Below are 27,997 nucleotides of genomic sequence, written 5' to 3'. Positions count from 1 at the left end.
TCGCTTTCGATTCTTCGCCATCCCGGCCGGGTGGCGGCCGCGGAGTCTCGCCCCGCCCCGCCCCCAGTTTCCTCTCACTTCGCCGCGGCTGGTCGAGGCGAGAGGGGAACCATGAGCGACCCGGCGGTGTGCTGCTTCCTCACCAAGATCTTGTGCACCCAGGGCGGGCGGCTGAGCCTGTCGGAGCTCCGGCAGCACATCGATCTCTCGCCGCAGCAGCTGGAGGAGACGCTGTTGGCGGCGGGTCCCCAGCGGTTCCTGGTGCTGCGGGATGGCGGCGGCGCGGAGGTCCTGGCCGTGTCGGCCGTGCGGGTCTGCGTCCGCAAGGAGTGCGCGGGCTGCGAGCGGCTGCACCTCTGCAAGCGCCACCTCATGGGCAAGTGCAACCTGGGGCCCAGGTGAGCGCCGGGGGGAAGGGGCGACGGGGCGCGGGCAGCTGTTGGCGCCGGCCGCCCTGGAGGAGAGGCGGGGGGGGCGCCCACACCCTCATACCCCCGACCCCCGCGGGCTTCTCCCCGGAACCGTCCGCCGTCGGGACTGGCCCGGAGCGGCTCGGCGGCAGCCTGTGGCCGCTCCCATGCCTCGGCTGCGCCGGCCGGCCCGCTCTGCCGGGGGTACCGCTCCTGCCCCGGCCCCTTCTGCCCCGGCTCCCTGCAGGAGGAGAGGTCCAACCCCCACCGCCCCCGGGTACAGCTTCGTACGGGACGTTTCTTGCTCGGGAAGTTTGTTGTTCTCGCTGGTAAAAGCCCAAAGTGACGGTTTTTGGGGTTTTTTTTTTGTTAAAGCTGCTTGCTACAGCCCCTGGCATCTGGATGAAATAGTTTACAAATGTTTCTCCAATAAGAAAAAAACCAAACTGCTAGCATGCTGTCTGGTTTTAACCTAGAAAGTTAGGAACGCTTAATTTTGCTGTAAGGCACTGCTCTGCTGACAGCCATCTCTGCGAGAGGCAGCGTTTGATTTCCCGTGTCCATCGGTCCCTGTTTTCTGGATGCAGGGAGGACTCGGAGGAAGGGTAGGCCCAGCAGCCTCTGGGGGGCAGGTCAAAGGTGGTACCTAGTTGAAAAAAAATAACGATAAAGGAAACAAAAACAAATGCAGAAGTGCAACCCAGAAGCTTTTCTGTGACAGCCTGTCCTGGTTTGTGGGTGGGATAGAGTTACTGTTCACAAGAAGCTGGGAGGCAACACAGCCAGGGCAGTTGACCCAAACGAGCCAAAGGGGTATGCTGTACCATGACGTCACATATATAAGGCGAGGGGCTGGCCGAGGAGGAGGGGTCACTGCTCCGGGACGGGCTGGGCATCGAGTTCCTGGCGGGGAGCAAACTACATTGTGTATCACCTGCTTTGTATATTCTAAGTATTGTTGTTATTTTCCTCTCCCTCTGCTGTCCCACTAAACCCACGAGTTTTGCCTTGGTCTTCCCATTCTCTTCCCCCTCCCACTTGGGGGACAGGTGAGCGAGCAGCTGCGTGATGCTCAGCAGCTGGCTGGGGCTGAACCACGACACAGTCAATGGCAAGAGTGAGCTCTGGTGGAAGAATTTGTAGTTTAAGCCTCCAAGTCCCAGGTCCTGTGCTGTTGCAGTGTTAGTAATATGCTGATACTGCACCAGATTCTTCCTCTTTCGCCCTAGCAAAATAGCTCGCTGTGCACTCAGATCTGAAGAGCATGGAGAGGAAAGGCCATGTCTATCTCTGAATGGTACTAGCAGAGTATTAGGATGCTAAGGCTTTTGATTAAAAAAAGGGGACAGAAATACTGCTAGGTGGACCACGTGCATCAAGATGGAGAATATTTTTTTACCAATAAGGTAAAATCTAGCCTTGCTTCCAGATCTTGCATCCTCTTTGTTTTAAAGTCTCTGGAAAGAAAAATGTCTGTGCCAGTTACTGGAGTCTTCCTATTTCGTGGAATCATGATTTTAGTCCAGTTAAAACCATTTTTAACTTGTATCTGGCAGGTAACTTTTCACTGCTTTTTTCTAAATGTGTTATTAAACTTAGTTGAGTAGTTATCACTGTATTTGTGGACTGTTTCAACCTTTGAGTTAGAAATATCGTACTCAAGTGATATAGATTACTGTATGACTGTCGGTGGAATCTGGAGTTAACTGGTGATGGCTCCCACGTCCAATACTCTGTAGCTCTCCTACCTTCATAGCTTTTAATCCAGTGTCTACAGAATCTGGTATCCTTAGAAGGTAATTTCTCGGGACCAAAGATGGCACACTTCTGCCCTTTAGACTTTGCATTCTTGTTTATTTGCTACAAAGCAATGTGTCTAGCAGGTAGTGGAGGTCAGGGGTGAAATGTCTGCACAAGGGCCTCTACAGAAGGACTGGATCATGCAAAGCATGAGGTAAAAAAACTTTCGCAAGGAGAGTTTCAGGAGTTAACTAGAGGCTGAAAGGATAAAGGGAACAGAGACTTGGGTCTCCTAGATTAACAGGTACTTTTATTGGTTGAGTATGTCTAGTCTTAAGGCTGTGTCAAATCATGCTTTTGAAGAGCAAGACATAAGGAAGCTGTATTTTACTGCATTGAATTAATGCACAGGTTGACTGTTTCTCCTCTTATTATTGATTTGCAGTATCTTTCAGACAGATGCAAGAAAAAAGGCGGTCCTTCCCTCTCTGTAGTTCATACTCACTTCAGACGTTTCTCTTGGGTTTGTAAGTGGCACCAGCATCTTCGTTATTGTCCTTTAATTGCTTCTATATCCAAAACTCAGAAGTTAATGAACTTTCTTGGATTTTTTTTTTTTTTAACTTCCCAGACAGGAAGTTGTTTGCAGCTTCATTATCTCTTTGTTTTGCCCTCTCAGACTCTTGCATCCTTCTTTATGTGCCACCCCTGGGACAACAAGCTTTTACGTTCACAAAATCAATGGTGTTGCAACTTCCACAGTCGTTGATGTATTCCTTTAAAATTTGCTTTCCCTCCAGCTGTTCAAGTCATGTGATTTGACTTGCCTCTTATTGGAGGGGAAGAAAGTGTAGGGTAGACATACTTGGCTTAAGGTTTGTGCTGCTAGCTTTCTTGGAAGAAGATGTGGTCTGGCCACATTGCTGTTTAAAATGGGGATAATAATGCTACTGTATTTCACAGAGTTATTATGCTGTTTGGTCCATTCTCTAGCTAGTTACAGAGACCATTTAAATGTTCACACAGACTTTTGCCAAACTGCTTTTCTCTCCATGGTTTTTCCCAAGTTGCACGTCATGTGAGGTTCTTCTTTAAATCAACTTGACTGAAGAAGTAAACATTGATATTTCTGTGTATTTTCTTGCAGATCTTGTAAGTACTCACACAACATCATCAATGCTGAGAACAAAAAAGTTCTAAAGACTTATGAGTTGTCTGGCCTCGATGAGAATGAGCTGAGAGTCCTGCTTCTCCAGAATGACCCTTTCCTCCTCCCTGATGTGAGTTGTACTGATTTCTTAAGAGAAGCTTTTGTTAGTTAGGAATGGGAGAGGGCAAGAGAGAAGGTGCAGGTCTGATCTCAATTTCAAGCTGTTAAGATATGTAACAGAAATATTAAGATTAGTCTGAGTGAAGTATGAATGGGAATGGCTATGTGTGAAAGCACCAGAAAAAACAATATAGAGCAAGGGTAGTGAAAGTGCCACGTACTTACAAACAAAAAAAAGTAACAGCAATAAAATTGTTAAACACCAAGGAGTGTGCTGCTTACATAACTACCAGAAGGCTTGTTCCTGGATAAGGCCATGTCATCTATGACTTGTCAGCAGAAGACCTGCCCTCTGACAGCAGGAAGTGGACAGCAAGGCTGCTGCCTGTTTTGTGTGTCATTCCTGTTATCCCAACAAGATAGCCATAAAGTTACTCGAAACAAGCAAGCAAGCAACAATGTCAGCAACTTCACCAGAGATTTACAGATGGTGAGGTAAGCAAGGCAGAGGTGATAGATCACATTAATTGTACGTGCTTACAGGATAACAGGCCTGACCAAAACTACTTTGTTGGCTGTTCTCTGAGAGATGATGGAGACTAGGAAGCGAGGACCCCTGTCCTTTTCCAGCCTACATATTGGTGCTTGAGGGTATGGGGGAGTGAGAAAAATCTATGAGAAAATGACCAAATGACTGCAGTCAGTTTTGTGTAAAATCTGCCCCTTCCAAAGTGCACTGAGATTTTGTACATCAATTTTCTCCAAAGCAACCTTTGTCCAGTTTGTATGCAAGTCATTGATTTTGTGAAATTTGGCTGAACAATCCATTCTGATTCTGCCTGTGTGTATAAGGGCAGTGCTATCTTCAAGGTATGGCTGTTTCAAAGCTAAGAATATCCTGTTCTGGCTGCAGCTATGCTTGGTTAAGAAATTACCAGAGTACTGCCTGTTACCCTTGTCTTTTGGAGGTTATAATCTCCACAAATCTGTTGGCATAACAGTTCCATTGTTTTCTTATTCCCTGCTGTGACAGTGCTGGGCTTTTACAAAATAGATTTTGGTTTTCGGGTGGGTTTTTTTTTTTTTTTTGGTAGTGTTTTAAAATATGCTATGCTGGCAGATTCAAGGAACATGGTGGTGATGAGCAAGGAGGATTAATATCATCTTTGTCATGCTCAGCTGCATCTAAAACTTAAGTGTTTCTTGTTTAATTAGTCCCAGTAATGAGCACATAGTAGCAATCATCATTGAATGGTCTCCTGGTTTCAGCTGGGGTAGAATAAATTCTCTTTCTAGTAGCTAGTACAGTGCTGTGTTTTGGATTTAGTATGAGAATAATGTTGATAACAGACTGATGTTTTCAGTTGTTGCTAGGTAGTTGTAGCATCTACACAAAGTCAAGGACTTTTCAGCTTCTCACGCCCTGCCAGGTGCACAAGAAGCTGGGAGAGCACAGGCAGGACAGCTGACCCAGACTGGCCAAAGGGATGTTCCCTGCCATATAGCATCAGGCTCCCTATAGAACTGGGGAAGTGAGCTGGGATGTGGAATTGCTGCTTGGAAACAGAGTGGGCATCAGGGTTTTATTTTGCAGGTGGTGAGCAGTTGCATTTGTGCATCACTTGGTTTATATTATTGTTACTATTATTATTCTCTTCCTTTGTTATCCTATTAAACTGTCTTTATCTCAACCTGTGAGGCTTTTTTTCCATTCTCCTCCCCATCCCGCTGTGGGGGAGCAAGGGCGAGCAAGCGGCTGCCTGGTGTTTAGTTACCAGCCGAGGTTAAACCACAACAGCTGTCACTGAACCATCCATAAACCAAGGATTTATAGACAATCTGTATTTTAAAATGCCAAATTATGAAACAAGTTTGTTCTATATTGCCATTGGTATTACTTTTAAGCTCTTATCTATAGATTTATTTAGCCCTCACCACAGGCAGGTATCATTAATTACCTCTAATTGAGCACTGTAACTTCTATCTGTAGCTAAATAGTGAATTCCCTATTTAGCTGAGGCAACATTTTATTCTGGTTTGGTAGTTTATTCTGATGCTCCTGTGTAAAAATTTCATCTGGCGTACTGACATCATCTTTAATGCATCTTCCTCTACATGCCCTACAAAATCACCCTCAGCTGGATTCAGTATCTTTAAATCTCTGGGAGCTTTGCTTTGTGGCTGGTATCTCCACTACCCTAAAGTGATATTTTGTGTAATGGATGCTCCATACAAAATGTTTGTATTTTTAGTACTCTCTCAGCTTTTACTTGATTCTGTATTTTAGTTGCTTTTTTCCCCTACTCTTGTGACCAGGAAGATGCAAGCATGAAAGCGCTTCCTGTGCTCTGGCCCCCAAACCCAGTGTCTGACATAAGACATGCTTTTTTTTGGTAGTTCTTAAGCCAGCTTCAGGCTGAGTGACAAACTGCGCTCTCTGCTTCTGGTTTTGCTTAGCGGTATTCCTGGAGGAGAAAGTTTCTGGAAAGGAGAGGATACTGAAGTTAAGGGGGAAAGATTGGGGTGAGGAAAGACCTATTAAGAAAGCAGTGATTTTAAGTTTTTCTAGGAACATCCAGAGAGCTATATTACCTCTTTGAACCAAGGAGTTACTGTATAAGTTTATATTACAACACTTAGTTTGTGCTTGATTATCTGTTTCTGGTGAGCGTTGGATTAACTGTTTCCAGCTCAGTAACTTGAACAGTTATCTCTGCTTGGAGGGGTGGAAAAACAAACTGTATATTTAAAGCCTTAACTTATTTTTCTTGTTAGGTAGGCACTCAGATGAGGCATGTATGTTTTAGATGAAGGTAACACTGAGTGGTATCAGGATCCCAAAATAGAGTAACATTCTTCAGCTGAGGAAGACCATACCTTGAAAATGGTGTAAGATTTGAGTTCTTTAGTGATTGAAGTTGCAAAGCATCTCCCACAAGACTGTTTGTTATTACCTAGCACTTGCATATGTTCTTGATACATAGATCTTAGAATGCTCTGTAGATGATAAGCCTATCTGCATTCCCCCCGACAAAGTCAGGAAAATGAAGGAGAGAAAAATGAAGTGATTTACCCAAAATTCTGGAGTAGGTGAATAATTGCTTTGCATTGGCAGGTGCTGGTACTTTTGGATCTCATTAAGAAAGGCACATGATGCTTAAGATAAATAGCTGGTTACTACTAAAGGTTATAATGAGAAGAAATCTTCTGTGTCCCTTCTGATGCTGTGGGAACCAACAACAATACAGCATCAGACAGACCTCTCTGGTAGGGTCATGGCTTGCTGTGCAGAATTCCCATCCGTGGTGAGGTCCAGCTCTCTTGCTGTTCTTCACATCTTTATAGTATTTTTCAGGGCAGGGGGAATAATCCAAAGCTATTGGTCTTCTCTCCGTATAAAACTGAATGTTCTGGATGGTACGCTGACGTTCGCTGAGAACATTATGCTCTTATGCATCTCTGTTAGGAACAAGCTCTTACAAACAGTACCTGCAGGTTGCGTCATTAAAGGCAATCCATGCTAATGGCATGGTATGTGCTCTTATTATGTGGCTGTCACTAATGATCACGTACGGGCCTTTGCAACCAAGGCCTGCAGGTAAACTGCCTAGATTTGACAGTGGCCTGCTACTTTAGCTGAAAATAGGTCCAAAATTCATTTTCCAAAATTTATTTTCCCAGTATGAGGGAGTGATGGAGCTACTGGAAGAGGAGTTCAGTGAAGCACCACTAAGATGATGAAGGGACTGGAGCATCTCTCACATGAGGGCAGGCTGAGAGAGCTGGGTCTGTATAGCCTGGAGAAGTGAAGGCTCAGGGGAATCTCATCAATGTTTACAAACACCTGAAGGGAAGGGTGTAAAGAGGACAGAGCCAGGTTCTCCTCAGTGGTGACCAGGACCAGAGGTGATGGGCACAAACTGAAACACAGGAGGTTTCCTCTGAACATCAGGAAATGCTTTTTTTACTGTGAGAGTGACTGAGCACTGGCACAGGTTGCCCAGAGGGGTTGTGGAGTCTTCCCCCTTGGAGATATTCAAAAGAGATCCTCAAAACCTATCTGTACACAGCTAACCGGCTGTAGGTGGCCCTGCGGGGAAGTCTCTGCTCAGGCACCTGGCGCACCTGCTCCCCTTCATCCTCACCTTGGGGTCTGCAGGACTTTCTCACACTTTCCCCTCCACCCCCCTCACTACCATGCAGTGTTTTGCACTTTCCTAAATATGTTTTCCCAGAGGTGCCACCAGCTTGGCTGATGGTCTCAGCTGTGGCCAGCACGGGGCAGCCTCTGGCCTCCTCTCACAGAGGCCACCCCTGCTGCCAGCACCTTGCCACGCTTAGAACAAGGGTTGGGAGGAGATCTGTGACAGTTCTGGCATGATCTTGGGGCTGCCTACCAGAGAGCTGTGTGTCTTCCTCAAAGCAGCTTTCTTGTTATGGGCCGCTCGTCTGTGCTGCAGGAGCTGAAGTATTGCTGTGGTGCTTGGTGGGCAATATGACGGAGTTTTTGATGTGTGATTTGTTCCCTGGGTCCAATTCACTGCATATCTCTTCTTTTGGTGAGCAGAGGAATAAAGAAGTACGTTGCTTTTTCCATATGTACTTTAATCTCAAAGCTTTCTTCTTACCATTTTTAGACGCCCAGATCGTCAATGCAGAATAAGATTTACAAATAGGAAGTGCAAATGCAGTTTCAGCTCCGTGAAATAATGCCTCATTTGACACTGTATACTTATGGAGACATTTGTTCTTTGTTATGGTTTTGGTTTGGGGTTTTTTGTTTTAATAGAATAACTGTAAAACAGTCAATAGTTATGCAACTGTCTTGCTAAGGAGTGCCAAAAAGGAATGCTTATTGAATTGGCTTTTCTTTTTCTTGGGGGAAAAAGCCACCTCTGCACAAGTTCAAAACTGAAAATGCATGAGTCAGCTGAAAATGCCTGCTCTTCTATGCAAGAAATCTGTCGAGGTTAGAGAAGTCACAATGAACATGAGTCTCTTAGTCACCGTTTTTCTGCTGCTAAAGCTGCATGTCTGTAGAACAGGGAAGAAAAATTACTGATTCTAATGTGCTTTTCCATTTCATATTGTATCTATCTTCCCCACGTCTAGGTCTGTCATTTTTACAACAGAAAGGATAGTACCTGCAACCAGCAAAACAACTGCAACAAGCTTCATATTTGTCGATACTTTCTCCAAGGGGAATGTAGATTTTTGTCATGTAAGAGGTCCCATCACCTCTTGGATACCCGTACATTGACATTGTTGGAAACTGGAGGCATTGATATGAACATAGCTTCAAACATCCAGACTATATGCAATCACAGGCATGTGGAATTCAACAAGGAACTGAAGAAGGGGAAAAGTAAGTTGTAAGAAACACTGGGTTTAAATAGGATTCTGAGTTTGATAGAGGTAGAAGCCGTTCCTGCCTTACCTCACAGCTAAACCCCATCGTCCTTTCTGTGCTCTCAGTACACAACTACAAACCAAGAGAAAATTTGTTGAAAAAAATGGCAGTTACCAGGAGTGAAGAACTGAGGATACCTCCGCAAACAGTGGACTCTACACTGAATGTGCCACCTTCAGAAGGTAAATATCTAGGTAAGTGCTAACTGCTTCCATGTGGAATCAGCTTCCCTATCTCCCCTCTTATAACATGTACGTATTTTTTTATCTTCTGCCATTGATCTGCTTTCAGGAATGGAGTACATCATGGCCAAGTCACGTGGGAGGGAGAGCTGCATTACTATTGCCTAAAATACTGCATGTAAAATTGCTATCGAGTGGCTGCCGATAACTGTGACTAGCTAGGATTTGTAACTGTTATTGCTGATCTGTTGTATCAGTAGTGGAGTGCCGGTGGAAAATTATATGTGTGGTGGACATAATCCTCAACACACAAATTGGGATGATGCCAGCTATCTGGGGTTCTGGTCCAGCAGTGCTGTTCATTCAGTCTTCTCATGCAGGTCCCAGTAGTGATGTACTTGCTCAGAGCCAAGACCAGTTGCCAACAGGAGCTGGAGGTAAAGACGAAGGTATGGATTGTTTCTAATCCTCCAGTCTTGAGGTCAGTGGTTCTCATTGGGATTTGGTTTCACGCAGCCCTACAGCTTCCTATGGTAGTCGGAGTGCTTATGTGCTTATCCTACCATATACTGAGAGCCATAGTACTGGATGGCCTGCAGAGGAGTGTTGAGATTTCTGCCCAAGCATTGTGCAGCATAAGGGGGAGTAGTCTGGGATTGATCTCTGTACTGTTCTGGACAAATTGCTTCCTTCCTGGGAAGGAGACAGAGTCATATCTGTGCATGTGATATCTTTCCTTGCCTTCTGTCCCCACTTTGTCAGTAGCATGGTTGTCTTGATATACCTTCCAGGGAGTGAACAGGGAACTCCTAAATCTCCCGTCCTCCTGGGCAGAAGGGCCTTGGCTTTAGAGCCTGTCAGAGTCCAGTACTCTCTGAACAGGTTCTTTTAGATATTCCGTGCATGGAGGGTGTAACGTTTAATATCAAATTTACTTATTTGAAGATAGTTGATGTTACATGGGTGTTGTGGGTTAACCTCAGTGGGCAGCTGGGCACCACACGGCCACTCACTTCCTCCTGACCCCCAGTGGGACAGGGAAAAAGAAAAGAAAGAATAAAAGCAAGAGAACTTGAAGGTCAAGATGGGGGGTGAGGGTGGGGGGGGAAGCAAAGGGTACGTGGAAGAAAAAAGAAGAAAACAAAGCAAAACAACTGATGCAAAGGCGCTCGCTCAGCACCACCTCCCATGGATAGGCTGATGCCCAGCTGGTTTCTAAGCAAAAGATAGCTAAGCCTCCTGAAACGCCCTCTTTTTGCTTTTATTGCTGAGCGTAATGTTATATGGTATGCAATATTTCTTTGGTTAGATTGGGCCCTCTGCCTGGTTGTATCCCCTCCCAACCTATTGTGCACCCCCCAGTCTGTTCGCTGGGGGGGCAGGGTGAGACACAGTGAAGGCCTTGATGCTGTGCAAACACTGTTCAGCAAAAGCCAGAGCATCAGTGTCTTACCAGCATTGTTTTGGTCAAAAATCTAAACCCCAGCATCATATGAGGTGCTATGAAGAAAATTACATTTATCCTAGCGAGGCCCAGTACAATGAGATTTCTGATGTAGCAGAGTGATGCAAAATACACTGAAAACAAAATACAAATGTTAACTTACACCAACCAAAATACAGCAATTGCAATACGCAATTCAATCACAATACCAATGGGATTCCCATTGCCAGTCTGTATAATACACTTACCGTCACAATGCTGGATATCCCCAGTCTGTGGGAAGGAATACATGGGGTGAAGCCAGCTCAAGCCTGTTGCTCTCTTCAAAATTGTTTTGTTGCTTAGTTTTTATATTCCTGCGTTGGGCTGAGCCCTGTATTCACTCCCCTGCCATGCTGGTCTGTCTAACTTGGGGAGAAACATTTATACTACCACATAGCCATTTATGTAGAACAGAGGCTGCCCTCTGATCCCTTTTCTATGGAGACAAAGTCAGCTTCTTTGCAACAGCTGTGGTCAGTCACACCCTGTGTTATTCTCTGAGCTTCATGGCATCACCCTTGGCCATCTCCACTGAGCCTTCTTCCATTGTAGGGGTTTATTGGTCAGTCACAAAGCCCTAACTCATGCAGAGGGCTGTACAGCAGATAGTCAGATCCTGAAAGTGCTTGACTTGGCTACTGCAGTAAACTCCTTGTTATTTCTGGGATGAAATACCAAATGCAATGTCTTTCTCAGAGTTGTATTTTGGTAGGGCAAATAAGGACTGATGTCTTTTTTCCTGTAGGTAAAAAAGATGATTCCTCTGCTAAAGCTTCAAATGACGACAAAGAAGAGAAGTGTGATGAGATATGCGTGTTCTATGTCTCAAATTCCTGCAAACATAAAGGTAAGCTTTATAAAAATGGATGTTTTCTTCCAAGAGCAATGTCTGCAGAGGCACTCCCTGCTCAATGGCTCGGACTAGTGGATGCATGCGGAGTGGCAGTGGCAATTGTGCCTTCTCACTCATTCGCTTTGCTTTCAGGCCATCAATAAACACTGTCAGAATTGTTGACATAATCAGAGGAAAATCAAGTGGATGCACTTAAACCCTTTCTCTTCTAGATGATCCATCTGTGGCCTATTTCAGCCTTGTTGGTGGGAGCAGGCTTAGGGTATGTTTCTGTGGCAAAAACCAAGTGTTAAATGTTACACTTTGTATAACTATTAGATCGATTTAAGAGCTGGCCTTATGTTGTCGTTATTGACAATTGGTAACAATATGTCACCCTTTATTCCTGCTGTATCCTATGTACATCAGATAATAGCCATATTGTCCCCTATTAAGTCCTTTAAGAAGTGATTTGAGGTGTTACAACGTCTTAAGAAAACACAGTAGTTGTACCAGCTAAGCTAAAGATAAATCTAGTCCGTCGTCTATCTGGCAGTGGCCAATAACGGAGGTCTGGAGGAAAATATAAGTATAAACGATTGTATTTAGGGCCTATCCCTGACAGTCGCCTAACCGCCAAGTTAGGCTCTTCCTTGGTTATGAGAGGAGGTACCATGAGATTTTGTTTCAGTGAACTTGTCAGTCACTTTCTAAAGGATTACTTCTTTTCTGACCTCCTGGTCTCGGTAAAAGATCTACTTAAATTAGATCAGACTGTGTTTGCTTTCACTGAGGATGTGGACAGTAAGTTGCCTGATAACTGTTCTGTTTGAGGTGTTTGCGTGTATGTAGCATTTCTGTAGTGGGCTTGTGCTCTGGTAAAGATGCAGTTCTCCTGTCAAAAGCTCCTTTTCTGAGAGGTAGATGAGCAAGTTACTTTAGGGCTTTATAATACCTCTTCTTCACCATTACTTTGAAGAGAAACAGTACTTTAAAAAATAATCTCGTTTATGGGTATTTTATGGATCATAGAAAATAGAAATCTGGCTAAGAGAGACCAAGTGTGACTTTTATCTACAGCTTTTCAAGTTAACTTAAGCATAGCGCTTTCAAGACAGGGTACATTCCAGCCCTGTTAAGAAAAAGAAGGAAGAAAGGAGTGAATGACACTTGTGTCTTCATAACGGGTTAGTTTCCATATGTTCTGTGGTCAGATACATCAGGGGTCAGGAATGGTGGAACTCTTTTTTGACTCCATCTGTGCAGCAGCTACTCCAGCATTTCTCAGGCTCTCTGTTTCTTGAGGACCAGTCTTGAGGCTTAAGTTTATGAACTTCTGGTCCTGCATAACGTGAATGGTGTACCCATGTGCTAGCTATGGAGGTCAGGCTCAAAGTAGCTATACTGTGACCACCAAAACCCAAATAACGGTTGGAGACTTAGTGTACTTTGCCATGCCATGTTTGGCTCAAAAATTGTAAATAACAGGATTGGTCCATACTAAAATGTGGAGCGTACATCAGCTTCCCCCAGCAGGGAGACCTGGAGGTCAGCCTCTGCCTGTATCCATCAGCATGCACACACGCAGGGCTGTTAAGCAGGTCTGAATTCAAACATGTGGACATACATGCACTGAAAACATTGTTTTATTTTTTTAAATCATCTAAGTCTTCCGCTACCTGTTCAGGGGTGAGTGTAGGGTCCCTCTTGGGGAATGATCTGTGGAGTATTGCAGTCCTTTATGCTGCCTCATTTGTTGGGCTGGGCCTAAAAAAACATTCAGGCCTTGGTAACCATCCCATAAGCTCTAAGGGGCTAAGGGAAAGAGAAAACCAAATATATCGGAGTGCTTATGTGATGTGTAGACTAGACTTTTTACAGCTGAGAAACATGGTGGTGTGACACATAGACACACTCTTCCAGTCTGTGGCACTGCTCTCCCGGCTGCCAATGTCGTGTCTCAGCAAAGGGAAGGTTGTGGTTTCTTTGAAATGTATTTGGCAGTATGAGACCTTATGTTGCTTTTCTAGATCAGACTGAAGAAACACACTCCCTTATTGTTCAAACATATTTCTGTTGTCAGCATTCTGCGTTTATTGTTCATACCAAAGCCCAGGAGATAAAACCAGAGTTTAAAAAATGCTTGTTCTTATTTTTGCCCCCCCCTTGTCTTGCGCTCTGTGTTATGATTGGAGAGTTCTCAACTATGTCTGATCTCATTCCAGATAAATGCAGATTTGTTCATTACAGTTTGCCATATCGATGGCAGATATATAATGGGATCACCTGGAATGACCTTGCCATGATGGAAGAAATTGAAAAGGCATATTGTGACCCAGCAACCAGCAGGTATAGTGATGCTGGACTGCTTGCTTAGAGTACTGTGGTTGAGCCCCTGAGGAGAAACTCTTTGTTTTCTTCCTAAAGATGTCTGACTTCCATAACTTCTGATTACTGAGCTTCTTAGAATTTGGGAAGATGTACAAATGAGAATTTTTCTTTTAAAAAAAAAAAAAGTAAAAGTGACTGTGTGGAAATAGCACCCCATTTTTGTCTTCTAAAAATAACACAACAATATCTTGCATTTAAAACTCTATACAGGGTAAAAAGAAGTGGGTGGAATTTAGTGCTTAGAATATTAGTATTTCAGTTAAGGAATCATTATTTATAATAATTAAGTTGGGCCTTTTAACAACAGTTTAGAGCTGGTCCTTCTCAATGGCTATTCCTTTCCTAATACAGCTAGTATCTATAATAATAATATATCTATAATGTGCCTAGAGAAACTTTATGAAGTGCCCTTTGTATAAGCAGCCTATCTTTTTTATTTCTTTTTTTTTTCTTTTAAGAGAGTGCATCTTCCTCTTAACTCCTTTCTGAAAGGCCCACTGTAAGCCACCTGGATTCATGGGGGACCCCAAGTTTTGCCTCAATAAAATGGTATAGTGATTTTGGCCCATGCCTCTTCAGACAGCAGATGATTTTGATTTGCAGCTTGACTAGGCTGTTGGATGGTGCAAATCCCGAGCAAGATTCCCAAGAGGAAGCTGCTTTCAAAGTCTTTCTGCCTGAGAGTTAATTTTTCAAGCCTCCCAAGACTAAGAGCCCAGGTGGCTCCAGTGATGAATGCTCTTTACAGAACTCACAGCTGTGATTGCATCCTCTGTAACCACAGAAAAAGAACAAAGTTGATAAGCTGCAGGTGTTTGCTGGCAAACCTAGTCACATACTTACTAACTTCTATTTTCATACTGAGAAAAACTGTAACCATGCTTATTGATTGAAGAAATACCTTGTGCCACATTGTACACGTAGCCCCAGACTGCCTGTAAAGCTGGCAGTGCAACATCTGGCTAGCGACTGAGACGGCGTCCAGTGTCTCGCAGGCCATAGTTCGCTTCTGAAGAATGGAAACAGTTTTCAGAGCTGCCATCCATGCTGTGGGAAATACTCTTATTTCAGGCCTAATTAAGTTCAGGCAGTCACATTATATTACAGAAAATAGCACCAGCTTAAACCGGGGGTTAGAGGATAAAATGTACAGTGTTAACTATAATAAACCTGAATTTGTCCTTACAGTCTAGCCAGTGAGAACATTAATTTCCAGACAATGACCTGCCGTTCTTCTTCGCTTCGACGCCTCTCTACACCATCTTCAGTCACAAAACCCTTATTTGTATTGACCACGCAGTGGATTTGGTATTGGAAGAATGACCAAGGCCAGTGGATTGAATACGGAGAACAGGTGGGTCCATGTCCTGGGCTTTGAATCACTTCTGAAGAAATGTGTGAAGCCTCTTCCCCCCATCCCCCTTTACTCAGCAAGGTTAATTGAATACTTGTGCTTGGATTTTGCAGTGTCAAGTAAGGCAGTGAAGCTACAGATGTTCATAAAAGACGTGATAAAATGATGATAGGCTGGAGGGGAGGGAACAGGCCTTATCTCCTTGCAGTGAGGTTCAGTATGAACGATTGTCTGTTGTGTCTGGATGATTTGTTATAACTACTTTCCTGACAAAGACCTTGTTGGCAAATGCAGGGAAGCAAAATTCCTTTTTTCAGCTAGTGTTGATCAGACTGTTTTTGATGATGCACGCTGGCTTTTCTAGTCAGATTCCCTTTTGGAGTTGTCCGTGGCTTCTACGCAGATTTAACATGTATACACTGTCCTTGAGATATATTGCCTTTTAAATTATGCAGGAAGTAGTCTTGCCTCTCCTCTCAGCACTGTCCTGCTTCCTTGGACATGCGAGGATTGCTCTGCTCTCTCAGACCAAATACTACCTTTTTCCTTGAGTGGCCAAATCTTCTTTGAGAGAGTGATCTAGCTGAAAAATGTAGGAAAAGAAATAAATAAGGAGTCTCTCCTTCCCCCAGGGCAAATGAGCTTTCCCCATCTGGTTTACAGTATAACTGCACAAATGGCAGAACACAAAGGTGATCCAGGCACACGGAAAGGGATGCAGGGAAAGATGGTGGATATAGTTGCTCTGGCAATGGTGGGTCTTGATTTCAGTAGGCAGCTTAAATGGAAAGCGTCTCTATCAGCATACCCTCATATTTTACATTGGTTTCTACATTAGAGAATTATACTTGCATCATGGTTTAACCCCAGTGTCGCAGAGCAGATTTAGAATCTGACCGTGCCAGTTTGTTGCGGGGGAGATTTTAGACTGTTTAAAGAACCACTGCCAAAGTAGCAGCAAAAGTAGTTTTATTGAAGTAGGATGTTGTAAAAGTGAGGCTTAACAAAGTCCAATGTTAAGGTTCACTCTATTACTTACTGCACAGAGGATATAATAATAATTCAAAGTTACCAATACAAAATCTTAGTACACTGTAATACAAAGTTATGCGCGATACCGGTCACTTACCAAAGACCTGCAGTGGGTAAGGGGTCTCTTGGCCTCAAGGAGTAACCTTGAGAGGTGTTCCAGCTCAAGGAGAGATCACCACTCTGCAGCTTGCTGCTTAGCAGAGAGAGATTTATGGAATAAAGTGGTTGGCTTGTAGTCAAACTACATGGGATGGAAAGGTAAGCATGAGACTGCTTGTACCCACAATTTTCTTTGTTCCTTGGCAAATTAGTTTTGGAAGAACTACCAGCTATTCATGTGTTAATCGCATGATCGGTGTGCCAGTTTCCAAGCTTATATGCATCAGTGCTCACCATGTCACCCTGTTCCTGTGTGGGGTTTCAGAGAACAGGTTGGAACTAGAGAAGTTCATGGCCCGGTCATGGCCTAGGACTTCACTGCCTTTGGAGCCTGAACCAAACTACCACTACTTTGGTCGAGAGGTCGAATGCATCTGTCAAACCAGGCCAGCAACTGAGCCCCACGCAGCTGCTCGCTCACTCCTCCCCAGCAGGATGGGGGAGAGAATCAAAAGGGTAAAAGTGAGAAAACTCATGGGTTGAGATAAAGACAGTTTAATAGGTAAAGCAAAAGCCGCGTGCACAAGCAAAGCAAACCAAGGAATTCATTCCCCACTTCCCATGGTAGGCAGGTGTTCAGCCATCTCTAGGAAAGCAGGGCTCCATTGCATGAAATGGTTGCTTGGGAAGACAAATGCCATAACTCTGAATGTCTCTCTCTTTCTCCTCCTTCCCCCAGCTTTTCTTGCTGAGCATGACGTCGTATCTTACGGAATATCCCTTTGGTCAGCTGTCTCAGCTGTGTCCCCTCCCAACTCCTTGTGCACCCCCAGCCTCCTCGCTGGTGGGATGGTGTGAGAAGCAGAAAAGGCCTTGGCTCTGTGTGAGCACTGCTCAGCAGCAATGAAAACATCCCTGTGATATCAACACTGTTGTCAGCACAAATCCAAAGCATTGCCCCATGCCAGCTACTATGTAGAAAATTAACTCTGTCTCAGGCCAAACCAGTACAACTTGTTACAGGAATTTAAATGGGATACATGTGTGTCCATCATTACTAATTATATATTTGTGTGGATTGGTAATCACGCTTTAGACCACCATAGTTCTTGGTAGACTCTTCTTCATCCTACTCTTTGCCTCTTCTTTCCCTCTACCCAAACTAGTTAGTCAGGGTTTAGTCCTGACTGTGTTTACTCATTACTTTTCTCTCTTTTTTTTTTTCTTTCACAAAGGGACAAGGGTGTAGTGTGAACTCACCATCTTCTGATATTATTGAGAATTTGTATCTAGCAGATCCAGATGCCACCATACCTTTCCAGGCTGGCTTGTATCACTACGATCTCAATTTTAAAGGTACTCATTTTAAAGGTTCTCATTTACAACTATGCAGTGCTTTACAAAGACTAACTTGCAAACTATCCTAGATTTTAGAAGCTGTGACTTCTTTTACTAACGTTACCAGATTTACTCATTGGAAGGGGAAGTGAGGTAGCGATGGCCCAGAGGAAATTCTTTATAAAAGTAACCTTTCCCCTTATTCCTTGACACTATCCAGACTCACACTGGACCAGAAATAAAAAGATTCGTAGTCTTCACATAAAGTCGTAGTAAACCTTAAGTAAAGTGAGTTAACCCTGCGGATGGTAAAAATGAAAAATCAACATCTTTCAGTGCTGCTGGAGCAACATGTAAAGAGCATGAATGACTTAAGGGAGCAAGCAAGATAGGCACAGGTTAAATAACAGAGTTACAGGAGGGACAAGAAGCTTAGATAGGCTTTGTGCAATTATTCTTCAGCAGATAGAGTTGACAGTGAATATGCACTTCTCATTATTGAATGACTGTCATTAATTAATGACCCCATCTTGCAGACTTATTCATGAATTTTTTTCCTTCTGTCTTCTCCTCAAGAAATGACCCAGACAAACACCTCTCTTAAAACTCGAAGACGGGTCTGCAGGCGACCAAAGTTTGTGTCTTCTGAAGACGTGCAGAAGATAAAGACAGGGTAAATGATGCTCTTTTAAGTTGTTGGGTTTTCATATTTCAAAAGTAATTATAAGGCAAAATGGTTGCCAGTGCTGGCAGCAATTGTGCAAAGAACGCAGCTGTTGCTAGAAGAAAACATATCCGTTTGACTGAACAGAAGCTATATCACAAACTGCCGGCTTGGTGCATCACCTGGTTTCTGGGGTATGTGTTACTCCAGGTACCACATCCACAGGACTAGTGATGGACAGTTGTTTCTTAAAGACTGTGATAATTGAATGGCAGTATGTAAAGCCCAGTTCACAGACTGAGGCCATTTCACACTTTCTTTGTTGGTTTTTTTTCTTTATTTTTAAATGTAGGAATTGGCCAAAGGGGATGCTGCCAATTTGAATGGTCAGAGCAGGACTAGAGTTACTAACACCTTGTTTTCTCTCTGTTTGCAAACAGCCAGAGGGATTCTTCTATTCCAAATCAAGCCTGTCCTAGCCACTGGGATCCATCTGCACTACCTGACTTGGGATACAAGGTATTTTTTATGTTGTTTTTCTTTTCCTCTCTTGTAATTCTGATGGAAAGGCACGATTCAAAGGAGGATACTGAAGCATTTGTAACTGGGTAGATGCTAAAAAAGAGACAGGAGCGATCCCTTGGGTGGGTGTGCTAAGGATGTAGGTGATCTCCCAAGAGCTCCTGAAAAAGCTCCCAAATTCCCATGAACTTCATCTGCATTTTAGGCATCCATATAGATGCAAAAACAAAACTCACCAAATTCAAGACAAAAAGATTCACTGTTAAAAATGTACTAATAGCTTACCTTGGTGACTTGGTGGACCAGTTAAGCAAGAGGCTTCCATAAAGTGTGTATTTCTTCACTAGGTGTTGGGCTGAGACCAAACCCTTTCTGTGTAGGCCATTAAAAAGCCATCCAATAGCAATACCATATTGGTTGTTGGTGGATAAAGTCTGGGTTGGAGACCTAGGAAAGGAAATCTCTATGTGCTCTTTTCAAGTCCTGCAGTACTGTCACATACATCACAGACCTGAGCACAGACCACGGCCTCAAAGAATGGTAGAAATAGTTAGAGCCAATGATATCTAAAAACATTGGCAGTTATCTCTTCAACAAACCAACCCAACCCCCTGCCAGCCCAAAGTCTATGTTTCTATTTGGTCTACTAAGACCAAAAATGTGCAGGTATTTTTTTAAATTACTAGTTCTAATGGTATTAAGAAGCAGTCCTTCTGGAAGAGCAACACAGACAGTGGAAGTACTACAGTATGCTACAAAAAAGGCTTTTCAGTGTTACACTGGTCCTTTTTTTGTAGTGGTTTTGACCCTGAGTAAGGAACATAATGTGGAGCATAAGAGGTTTTCCTTGTTGACTGTGTTATAAAACCTTGTGTGACACTGACTACGTTGCATTGGCACAGGTACCTTGATGGCTAGGGGCAGGACAGAAGTAATACCACATTTCCAGAATTCTTTCTGGCTGCTTTCAGTTGACAGAGAGCTCCATTGCCATTCTCACTCTCTGTGTTTTATGTTCCCTAGTGTAGTTGCATTGGCAGTGGCATGAGAACCAGAAGTATCCTGTTTCTTAGCATCTGTGGGCAGGTTTCTGTTATTCTGCTTTGTGCTGAATGTTTCATTTTACCCTGACTACCCTCTTATGTTGGTTTATGCCTTCCTCAATGTAATACCCGTACCTGGCCATGTGTGTATATAGCAAATTCATCTAAATATACTTCTGATGAAAAATTAATGGGTAAAATTTAAGTCAGCTGCTCTGTACATTAACTCCCTTCAAATAGCTGTTTTTAACAAGTAGCAAAACCTCCTAATTTTTCAAGATTATAAAAGTGTCAGGTGTTCAGCACTTGCTGAATGAACTGATAATGATTTTGTGTGGGAATCTGGCAGCCAGACCTTTTGAAGATTTGGGCCTGTGGTATTTTGAGATCTGTCAAAATAATAAAGGATATAGCTCATCAGCTCTTTGCTTATCAGCAGCTTAATTGATTAACATAAGCCTGAATTTTTCAAAAGAATGTCAGGAAGACACATAGCTCAGTTGCTTCTAGGTCTCTGAGTTGGATGTACTTAACTGCTTCCCTTATTTACACTGAAAATTTCAGTCTGAGTTTTAGTTGAGCCCATTTGTTGGGGTGTTTCTGGAGTTACTGGGGTGACGTGAGAGGCTTTGGATTGTGGTGTGCAGATCCATGGTATGGCTGGTGGTACTTGTGGGGATGCATGAAATAAAAGGATCATCTTCTTTCCCAGCGCTCGGTTTGCTTGCTGAGTTGGCACCTAAGAAAACCATCTCTTCGCTTGTAAACCGAGTGCCTTTCCTAGGAAAGGAAAAGTTAATTCTGTACCTAAAAAGTGACGAAGCCCACAGTACCTGTTGGTGCTAAAAGTGAAAGTCTGGGCTAGATTAAATACTTTGGTGGGACCCTAAGCTTGTTTTTTTGCAGTAGGTAATATTGGGCCTGGCTGGGATTCTGCATGCATGTGGTGACCATCGTAACATCTGACATTACGGCTTGATGAATTCCCTTCTCTTCAGACCTTGACAAATAATCCTCACAAAATTTGCTGCGCTGGAAATGATACATTTTAAAAAGGAACACCTATTTGAGATAGGGAGAAAGTCACCTTTGTTTAAAAAGAGCAGCTTTGTTTTGGTAACATTGCTTATTTTTTGAGTGTTGTGGTGTCTTAATCTGTCAATCATTTAGAGTCATAGTTCTATAGAAAGTAGAGTGTATGAAATGCACAACGGAAATTGGTAACACAGATTGGAAAGTTGGTGTGGATCTCTTTTGTCTTTGGTTAACAAGGTGGAATTAGTAGTTGGTAAACTTTTTAAAGGCAAAAAAGGGAATTTATACTGTCTTGAAACATCATGCTGGGTTTTAAATTGTATCTTTAATGTACAACTGAGAAACGTGTGCAACAAACATGTGGTTTTATGTTAGAGGATGTCTTTGTGTGACTGCTATGTTGCTGAATCCTGATGCGCCTGCCAAAGATTTCTGTGCTGTAACAGGAATGGGAGCTGATGTGACGTGAAGAGTCTACCTGCGTACTTTATAGACGCTAGTTCTAGTGGGGTCACTGTCACTAATACAAATTCTGCTGCTTCCAAAACCTAGTTAACCAGAAATCAAGGTTTGATATCACAGAATACTGTTCTTGTACAGTCATATGCTAATAGAAATTATTATCAGGCAACAATTCTTTCTCTGCCTCAGAAACTCAGCTCCTTGATAGTGGGTTAGCAAATGTTTCTGTTCTCTAGGATTTTCCTTTTTAGGTCTGAAGATGAAAAGAGCTAAAGAAGTTATGTTGTTATGAATTATCAGCCTGCAATAGCAATGTAGTGTTACCCAATCCCACGAAGTTTTCATGCTTTGTTGCTTGGAGGCCGTCATATGATAAAATAATCAAAGTACCTTTCTTACAGGATTAGGCCTTGTACCATGTGGCTGACCCTGTGTTTTACCCAGAAACCTTACAGTTCCTTAGTAAAAGATGCAACATAGCAAAAGCATATTTGTAGTCTAAATAAGAATTGTTTATGTATAAATAAAAGATGGAGTGGCATAGTTTTCATCTTGTAGGTGATGGTGAGCAGCTTGAGCTGTGGTGTCACAGAGCATGCAGATAGTAAATACTCACCCATCCAAACTGGTTTACGTGTTGTGTTGTAAAGAAGCTTTGGAAAATACTCTTGTATAAAGACATAGAAAATTTTATTCAACCTTGTAAAAGCTTTTTAATAAATTCAAAGAAACAATTCTTCCTGTGCAGCTGACTTTATTCTTAATGCTTAGAAGACTTTCCTATGACAGGCCTCTTCGTCAGTAAGTACTTAATGCACAAACTGGACGTGGTGTCCAGAAAAACACTTCTTTATTTCTATGCAGCTGTGAAATAGAAGTCCTATTTTATCCCCTCTCTACACTTAGCCTTCTAAAACGTGGAGCTTTTGCCTGACAGGTTAAGATGTTGATTTCATATTATCTCCTAGAATGACCACAGCTTCAATAGGTGGGATGTTGGGCACTGTAAGTCATCTTGAGTACCCACTTGGCTTAGGCAGCGGTAAAATGGAAAGTGTTACCAAGTGACATCAGTCTGCCAGCGTTATGCATTTTCAGTCAAGTTTATGGAAGATAAGAGTTTATTCTAGAAGATTAAAGACAGATTACTTTGGAGAAAAAAATGGAAAAATTATGCATGGCATAAGCAAGCAGAAGAACTCAAATTGTGTTTTAATTGTGTTTTGCATTAACTTTTCTTTGGGAAAAATATGCATTTCTTGATGGATTTTTAAACATGAAAAAATACAGATAAATATACTTTGTTTCCTTTAGGAAAGGCAGAGGTGTATTCGCTTAAGCATATATTTCATGTAAAATTCCTATTAGAATCTTAATTGTTCTTTTATATTTAGAAATACAGCCTTTTTTCTTAAGTCTATATTTAAGTGCAGATTTCCAAGTTTTAACTTTCAAAAGTCAAGGAGCTATGATGCTGGTTTGTATTTTGATTCATCTTTCATAGACAAAGCTCCCTTAAATGTCTGGTTACAAATGATACTCTTATTTAACGTCTTTTGTTCTTCATCAGCTTTATATCTAAAACTAATATCATCTGGAATATCAGTCAAGTTTTCTTTTTGAAGTTTGTGTTTCACTGAGATTTAAAGTTACAAGTGTCAACTCTTGGAGATGATAAACATTTAACTGATCTTTTTGCTTTCAGCATCCTTCCTGAAGGGAGCCGAGGTGGCCTTGCAAAGCAGGAGTGACGTACTGATTGACACATTAAGTGTCTGTCCTAATTATTCACAGTCACAATTGAAAGCATTCAATTAACCTTCATAAGTATAGTTTGGGGACCCTTCTGAAAGGGTATCTGCTGTAATTACACTTCTGCATGTTACGAGCTAACTGAAGCCTCACGTCTTCTTTTGATTTGGTTTATATTTTATAGGCAGTGGAGATCAGTAATACAACCCCTGAATACAACAAAATAAAGCTGATGTTTCTTCAGACTATGAAAAACTACAGTGTCCTTAAAATACAGAGGATTCAGAGTCCATCCCTCTGGAAAGTGTTTCAGTGGTTAGTATTTGTTTCCTCATCCTTATGGCGAGGGAGTCTCCAAGAGCTGGTGTCCTCTATCTGCTTCCTAGGAAAGAAAAGACGTTGCCATCTGTGCTTTAACATGACTGGTATTTCCTTCTTAGGAGCAGTTTCAGGAGTGAAATTAAGTGTCTAAGGCCTTCCAGAGAATGCCATGCTCCCAGGGGGAAGTGCCCTTTGCACCGCTCCTTGGAGGATGCAGGGAGGGGTACGGACAGAAGGATGCAAGTGATGCAAAATTTGGATGAGGATTCCCGCGGTGATGTGTAATAGTGTATTGTCTCAGGGACTGAACAGTAACTGCCCGCTGCACATGTGTTCTGTCTGTTACAAATGTTTATCTATTATAGTATATGAAATACTTGCAAAAAAAAAAAAAGTGGGCAAGGCTAAAGGGTGCTTGGGTCTTTTTTTCCTAGTCAGATTTATTTAAGGCTTTGTCAAGAGTTTGAGTACCTTTGTTGAATGACGTAAGTATTCATTGAGAAAGAATCCTTGTGCTTTAACTTAATGGTCTCTGAGTTCCAGACCTCCTTTCTGGTTTTCAACATCTGCATTGGTGATACTGAACTGTGGGTACTTACACCAAGCTAGGTACCAAGGGATCTGAGCTGCTGCTAGTGACAATAAATGACCGTGTTCAAGTTAATTTGGTAGCAGATTAAGCTGCTGCATAGAACAGTTGTCTAATTTAAAACAAGAGCACAGATACTTAATAAAAGTATTCAAGGACTGTATGGAATGGTAATGGAGAAGTACTGCTCAAATAAGTACTCTCACCTGCAAAGTGACTGAACCCAGGAAGTAATCAGCTAATAATTTCATAAAACCTTTTCGTCTAGCAAAACTTAAACACTTCAAAACATGTATTAGTACATACTTTTTATCCTCCTCCAATGAGATAATTCAGCTAGCCAGTAGAGTTTAACATTGCCAAGTTCTCAATGAACAAATTTCAGTCCATTGCTCTTAACTTTTCATTTATGCAGTTTACAAGTTGGAAGGATTCTTCCCTCTCCCAACTTTGTAGCTGATCATTTCCTGAAGAATAGTACTGTCTTGTCCACTTCAACAGCTTCAGAAAACCTGTGGGATGTCTGGATGCTGTGAAATAGCGATGGGAGATACTAGCTGAGCCTTCCATTGTGATTCCTCTTTCTGATACTGCTCATAGCTCAGTCTGACTCTGGCCTATATCGGTAAGGTCTTCAGTGGTGAAAGAAGGCTCAGTTCCTCTCCTGGCTCTGCCTCCTCAGCTGCACTGATCTCAGCGATCAGGCGTGTGGCAGTTTGAGTCCCCTAGGGGAATGAAGAACAAGCTGCCTCAAGCTTTCACGCACAGCTGGAGCAGGGAGGCTCTGTGGTTAGTACAGCCTCTGCTCCACACAGAGTCTGGGATAGGAAGGGGCAAGAGACATTAAAGCAGAACTAATAGGACCTTATGGAGAAGCAAAAGGTTGGTATGGTGGGGACTGTAATAGTGTCAGTGAATGCTTACTTAAATTCACTGAAGACAGACAGAATTATCTAGAATTGTGGGGCAGTGGTATCAGTATATTGCTCATCTTGTAGTTGTTCATCATACTGCCAGTGTGTCTCCTCTTCCAAGCTGAGAGGAGAAAGCAGACTGGAAATGTCATCCAGCTAATATTTACATGTACATCATATACCTTCTTTTTTTTAAAAAAAAAACCAAAACAACAACCTTTCTCCCTTTTCTTCTGTGGCTCACAGTTTCCTCCCCTGCATTTTTCTGTTAGGCAAAAGGAGCACATGAAAAAGGAAAACGGAGGGAAGGAAGTAAATGAAAAGCTCCTGTTCTATGGAACCAAGATCTCCCTCATGGAAGCCATCTGCCTTCACAACTTTGACTGGAGAATTTGTGGAAACAACGGAACTAATTATGGAAAGGGTACGTAGGATGCGACTCTGCGTGTTAGATGTCTACTTAGACTCCCCTGATACTAGAGCAATCAAAGTTTTGAAGTCTGTACCTATGAAGGGTGGAAAAAGAGAGGTAGGAATTGGTATTGTGATATTCCTTTCCTCTGGAGAGGACAAGGATTTGCTTTGTGCAGGGGTAAGTCTTTTCACGAGGTGTTAAGAGAATTAATGTAGGGATTTGAAAAAGCCTCTTTTGCTGTAGGTGGGGTCTTCTGAAGGCTCCAGGTCATAATTTGAACTTGCTAGAGAAATGGCCGCTAGTCTCCATGGCAGGGAGCAAGAAGGGTGTGCACTCCCTCAGTGTGATCATGGAAGGTCCTCATTTTTTCTTGTCTATCCCTCTCATCATAACACATGAACCTGTAGTGGTTTTATATGCTTCAGTTTTTTAAAAAATATTCCTAAAATAGCAAATTCTGAATGGAAATTCTGTGGTGAAATCCTTTCTCTTGTAAAAATTTCTTTGGTATTATGTAAACTGACTGAGAGAAGACCTGAAAGTTGGGTCAAATACCTCCTAAAAGATAATGGGATGCTCCGTTTTCACTGTCACTTATAACCATGTTTTTTATATCATTTTCTAGGAAGTTACTTTGCTAGAGACGCCTCCTATTCCCATGAATACTGTCAGCATGTGGTGAAAACAAACATCATGTTCGTTGCTCGTGTATTGGTTGGAGAGTATGTTAAAGGCAATGCAGCCTACGTTCGCCCCCCAGTCAAGTCTGGTGACGGGCTTCGGTTTTATGACAGCTGTGTGGACGATGAGTTAAATCCCTCCGTTTTTGTTGTCTTTGAAAAACACCAGATTTACCCAGAGTATATAATAGAGTATAAGGCGGAAGGAAAAACCTGTGTTGTATCTTAGAAGAATCAGAGCTCTTTATATCACTCATCTTATCTTCCATATTGCAGAGTCCTCATACTTGGTGACTTCTAATACAGTCCCTTGGAATGTTAATCCAAAGAATTTCTGTATCGAGGAGGGCTGGCAAAACAGATGTTAGGTTTGTTGAGACTAATTGCCTTGTCTTCTCCTCTTCTCTTCTTGAATGAAGCACAGACATCTGGATAACCATAGCAGAAAAAACAGAATCATGGGATAGGAAATAGAGTGTTATGACTTCTGTGGGCAAATAATTGTAAATGATTTTTCTTAGAGTAGAGAGGATTTCTGTTTGCAAACAATTCAGTTAAGAGGAAAATCAACAGCGCAGTAGTTCTTAAGCAAACTCTCAGGTTTTTAGTAGTCAAAGATTCTTTTCAGCACAGAATACGGCTGTTCTTGATCCTCTTGTCTATCACAATTCTAAACAAGTCAGTGTACGTAAGAATGACTTGACTTAGTTTTCAAAGTGCTGCTTGTTAATCCTGATAGTAGTTTCAAGTTTGAAATGGTAAAACAAGAAACCAAAAAGCTTATTTTAAATCCATGTTGTAAGTACTCAAGTGGAGAAGTTTCAGCTATACGATGGCAGCTACTGTTTGGATCAGAAAATTGTTGGATCAAATTCTTTTTGCAAATCTGCAGTAGCTTGCTTTGTGACCTATACAAAAATAGAGCTCAAGTGAAACTGTGAAAGTCACAACCTATGAATAAGCCGGTACTAACATTTGGTGGTTTGGCTGGAACTAGTGGCCATAAGTATATACGGGCTGTGTCACAATGAGTCGGGCTTTCAAGTGAATGTGGCCGTGTATTTTCTCAATACGAACATTTGCTTAGCAAATGCTATAGGACAGGAAAAAACATCTTAAGAAGCATTGCTATTTTCTGTCCTATTTCTATATGTTAATTCTCAGTTTTCCAGAGATGTGACATGACTGGAAGAGAACAATTACGTTCTCTGGAGGCCAGTGGTAGAACTGCTGTCCTAAGACGCTTCGTGTACATGTTTGTTTTATTGCCCACATTGCATTGGGCAGCTCGCTGAGAACTCACTGACAAATGTAGCTCCTCTCCGTGTTCTCAGGTCGCTGTGGGTGATCCTGGATACTGCTTCCCTGCATCTCTTTTTTTGATACACTTTGCTTTGTCTTTGCCAGTGACGTACAACCGTACTAAGGGTGGTTAAGCCCTTTTTTTATTGTTACATGCTTTTATTGTCCCAAAAAGAAAATTTAGAAACGTGTATAGAGTTTCTACTGAATCTTAATATGGAGTTTGTAAGTTAATCGAACTGAAGACCCTCTGTACAAAGACGTGTTATTTAGGCAGTCTAGCTGCTAAGAGGGAAACTTGCTGAGGACAGAGGAGCAGTAGCAGTAATTTCTTCTTTTGGATAAGCTTTACAGTCAGCCAAATAGCCTCCCAGTTATTTGCATCTTTGATAGAAATCTGTCAACCACATGTACTACTCAAAGTTTGCAAGTTACCAAGAGGATGGGGAAATAGATAAAACTAGAAAATCTTATTAAAGTTACTGTCTTAGAACTAAATGAAAACATGTGTCATCAATGCATTAAAAGAGGAAGATTTTACCACTTTTTAAGATCGCTCTCACTTTTGTTTGCCTGTCGAGTTCCTGAATCATTGAGTTTTGCCATATTTGCAAATAAAACGTGTTTTCGCTCACTTTTTCCTTTTAGTGTGCAGTTTGTCTCCATACGTAAACTTACGGCATACCCAAACAGACCTCATGAACTAGCCACTTGATACATGTGCTCAGTGTCTTCCTTTCATCTATGTTTCTAA

The 27,997-nt window shown here is 42.4% G+C and overlaps 1 protein-coding gene across 3 annotated transcripts; it reads left to right on the top strand.

The window, feature by feature from the left end:
• Window positions 1-27,877, top strand: LOC129210131 (zinc finger CCCH-type antiviral protein 1-like). Of its 3 annotated transcripts, none has more exons than XM_054835731.1 (14): window positions 1-398; window positions 3,298-3,430; window positions 8,533-8,785; window positions 8,896-9,012; window positions 9,393-9,461; window positions 11,244-11,345; window positions 13,556-13,679; window positions 14,910-15,075; window positions 17,442-17,562; window positions 18,121-18,217; window positions 18,649-18,727; window positions 23,207-23,337; window positions 25,119-25,270; window positions 25,887-27,877. In XM_054835731.1, exons 1-14 carry the CDS (start codon window positions 112-114, stop codon window positions 26,168-26,170), a joined length of 2,115 nt encoding a protein of 704 aa, XP_054691706.1. In that variant the 5' UTR covers window positions 1-111; the 3' UTR covers window positions 26,171-27,877. The 3 variants fall into 3 exon arrangements, with proteins under 3 accessions (XP_054691706.1, XP_054691700.1, XP_054691711.1); XM_054835725.1 differs by having other exon boundaries at window positions 9-398; window positions 8,896-9,024; XM_054835736.1 differs by lacking the exon at window positions 1-398 and adding an exon at window positions 2,102-2,677 and having other exon boundaries at window positions 8,896-9,024.
• The last annotated feature ends 120 nt before the right edge of the window (window positions 27,878-27,997 follow it).

The sequence above is a fragment of the Grus americana genome, chromosome 1, assembly GCF_028858705.1.
Source record: "Grus americana isolate bGruAme1 chromosome 1, bGruAme1.mat, whole genome shotgun sequence".
Taxonomy (NCBI): domain Eukaryota; kingdom Metazoa; phylum Chordata; class Aves; order Gruiformes; family Gruidae; genus Grus; species Grus americana.
Note: the sequence above shows the minus strand (reverse complement) of the source record. Positions and strands in the feature narration are given on the sequence as shown.